Here is a 2,471-nt window from a genome sequence, read left to right on the forward strand (position 1 = left end):
GGATATAGCTCGCTCACACCGAGGACCTATCCACATCATCATTTACCCAGAATGCTTTGTGTGTAAATAAAATGGACACATGCATCTAATACGTTTTTAAACTTTTAGTTTAAAAATTATAAAAACTAAACAGCCTACAGTATTTTTACAGTCATTATTTTACAGTTAAAATATGTTTATCAAATAAAGTCTAATGTTACAAATAATCATGGATCCCTTTAAAACCCCGACGAATAATCAGGAAATATTCAGTTAGATGTTGAAATTATGTTATGACTGAAACTTCACGTCAGAAATGAAACTCAACAAATGGGAATCGTGTGAACGGAGGATAGAGGCGAGTTTGTGTTTTCTCACATTTGGCTGCGGTCTTGTGGGAGCAGCTTGAAACTGAACTCGCTGAGGATCTCCAAGAAGGTCACATTAGGAAGTTCCTCCCCTTCATCCTCGCTGCCTCGAAATGCAAAACGTATACCGTCCCTGATGGCAAACACCAAAAGGCTTAAAGCCACCAACAAAAACAGTGCCAAACTTTATTCAAATGCTTCTATCTCATCTTATTCTATCTGTTTAAGTTTTTTTAATTAACAATCAACTCTGATTAAAGGTTGCCAAAAAGAAAAGAACGGCGGTACTGACGTGTGCAGGGCCACCAGCGGTTTGCGGATACGATGAAGATCCACGCCGAAGCTCATGGCAAGCCGCTTGGCCAGTTCAAGTATTTCAGGGAGAGCCTGCTGATTTTGATCCTCTGTGAGCATCTCTGAGAACAGCTGAGCACAGAGACACGACTTTTACACGAGTTGCTTTGTGAAATGGTTACATGTTTCAAAAGATACAGTATGAACACACACTGCAGTGATTTTCAGGTTATTAAAAAAACAAAACAAAAAACAAAACAAACTTGGTCCATTTTCAGGAGGGTTCTGAAAGGTCATAAAAAGTCATAAATTTATTCATCTTCATTTTAAGCCCTAAAAATGTCCAGATTTTTCATTTTAGGTCCTAAAATCCATTTAGTTTTTTCATACATGGCGTCGTGCGGTGTGGAATGTCAGCATTCATTTGTTCTTTGTGTTGCAGTTTTGTCTGAGGATCTGAAATGTAGCAAAACTGAAAACAGCCCCGTTGGAAGGAAGGTTGTGACAGACTTCAAGACTTAATCAAGAAAGAATCTTGTAAATGAGAGAGTGAGTCTCAAGAGATTTTCCTGTATAAAGAAAGGATAAAAAAATTAATAAATCTGACTGCTTGGCTTCTGAAACCTGGTTGTTGTTTTTTTGTTTTAATTAAAGGCAATTAAATCTGGAACTCTGAAATAAATTTTACAGTGACTAGGGCTGGGCGGTATGACTTCAAATTTATATCACGGTATAAACTGAATCCCTTCACGGTACCTGTATATACCACGGTAGAAAATTATCATAAGAAGCAAAGATAATGTAATTTTTAGTGCATTTATTTTGCAGAAAACTAATCATAATCAAACCCAGCATTTTTGCTTAAGTGCAAGTGAACATAACAGAAGTACAAAAGATTGTTTTATACATATTGCAAAATGGTTTCAACAACAAACAAAAACATTTCTCAAATTTTCAACAAGATCAAAATAAAGTGGATGTTATAACCAGTACTTCAAGTAACATTAGTCCTTTAGACATAAAAAATATTATAAGTTGGCATAAGTTTTCTAAAATGTTATAGTGGGACAGGACCTTAAGGGGCTTAAGCTGCACATAGTCCTAGTCATAAAACAATTTCAGATAACTAGAATGTAAGTGTGGTGAAGCCAAATAAATGTAATATCAGCCTGCCATACAGCCTGCCTGTTGAACTTAACGGCTGCTGCTCTGCGCTCTCAGAGCAGAAGAACGTTACATTAGCAAGACGGATTTATGACTGAACAAACATCCACATCTTTTTTATCATCTTTGAGGATAACAATACATAAAAAACAAGTTTTTTTCTCCGACAACTCGGGTGTGAAAAAACTACAGTTGTTAATGCTTCGCTCTGTGCAACGTGCAGCAGCAGGGAGGAAATGATCCCACCACACGACATAACCTTTCCACAGCAGGAGGGGAAAATTTTGAGGATTTATTCTCTCTATATGTATTTTAAAATGCTGTATTTCTTCATTTATTTTCAGAATATTTCAAACTTCTGCTCAGTTGTCTTTGCACTTGCAGCCTAGTTGACACAGGTGTGATGATGTAACTGACGACAGGACGGTAGAGGGTAAATTTCTACCGTAGGCCAACTTCAAATGGTTTCTACTGTCTATCACATACCGTGCAGCCCTAACAGTGACATGATTTTCCTGTAATGTAAGGTCTTAAAAATATCTTCGATTTATCGTACTGAAACCTGCAGAAACCTTGATTTTAGAAACCTTTAATACCAAACAAAAATTTCTCATCCAATCTGATTTCTCATTAATATTTTTGGAAAAGATGTTGTAAAAGGGCTTT

General features: G+C 36.5%; 1 protein-coding gene across 1 annotated transcript in view; it reads right to left on the reverse strand.

Moving 5' to 3' along the window:
- stag3 (STAG3 cohesin complex component) overlaps positions 1 to 2,471 on the reverse strand; it is a gene marked incomplete in the record, with an annotated part of 31,858 nt that overhangs the window by 2,996 nt on the left and 26,391 nt on the right. Inside the window, 2 exon segments of the mRNA XM_014019602.1 lie at positions 358 to 480; positions 640 to 773. Coding sequence (XP_013875056.1) covers positions 358 to 480; positions 640 to 773 — 257 coding nt within the window.

This window comes from Austrofundulus limnaeus, unplaced genomic scaffold (genome assembly GCF_001266775.1).
Source record: "Austrofundulus limnaeus strain Quisiro unplaced genomic scaffold, Austrofundulus_limnaeus-1.0 Scaffold224, whole genome shotgun sequence".
NCBI lineage: Eukaryota > Metazoa > Chordata > Actinopteri > Cyprinodontiformes > Rivulidae > Austrofundulus > Austrofundulus limnaeus.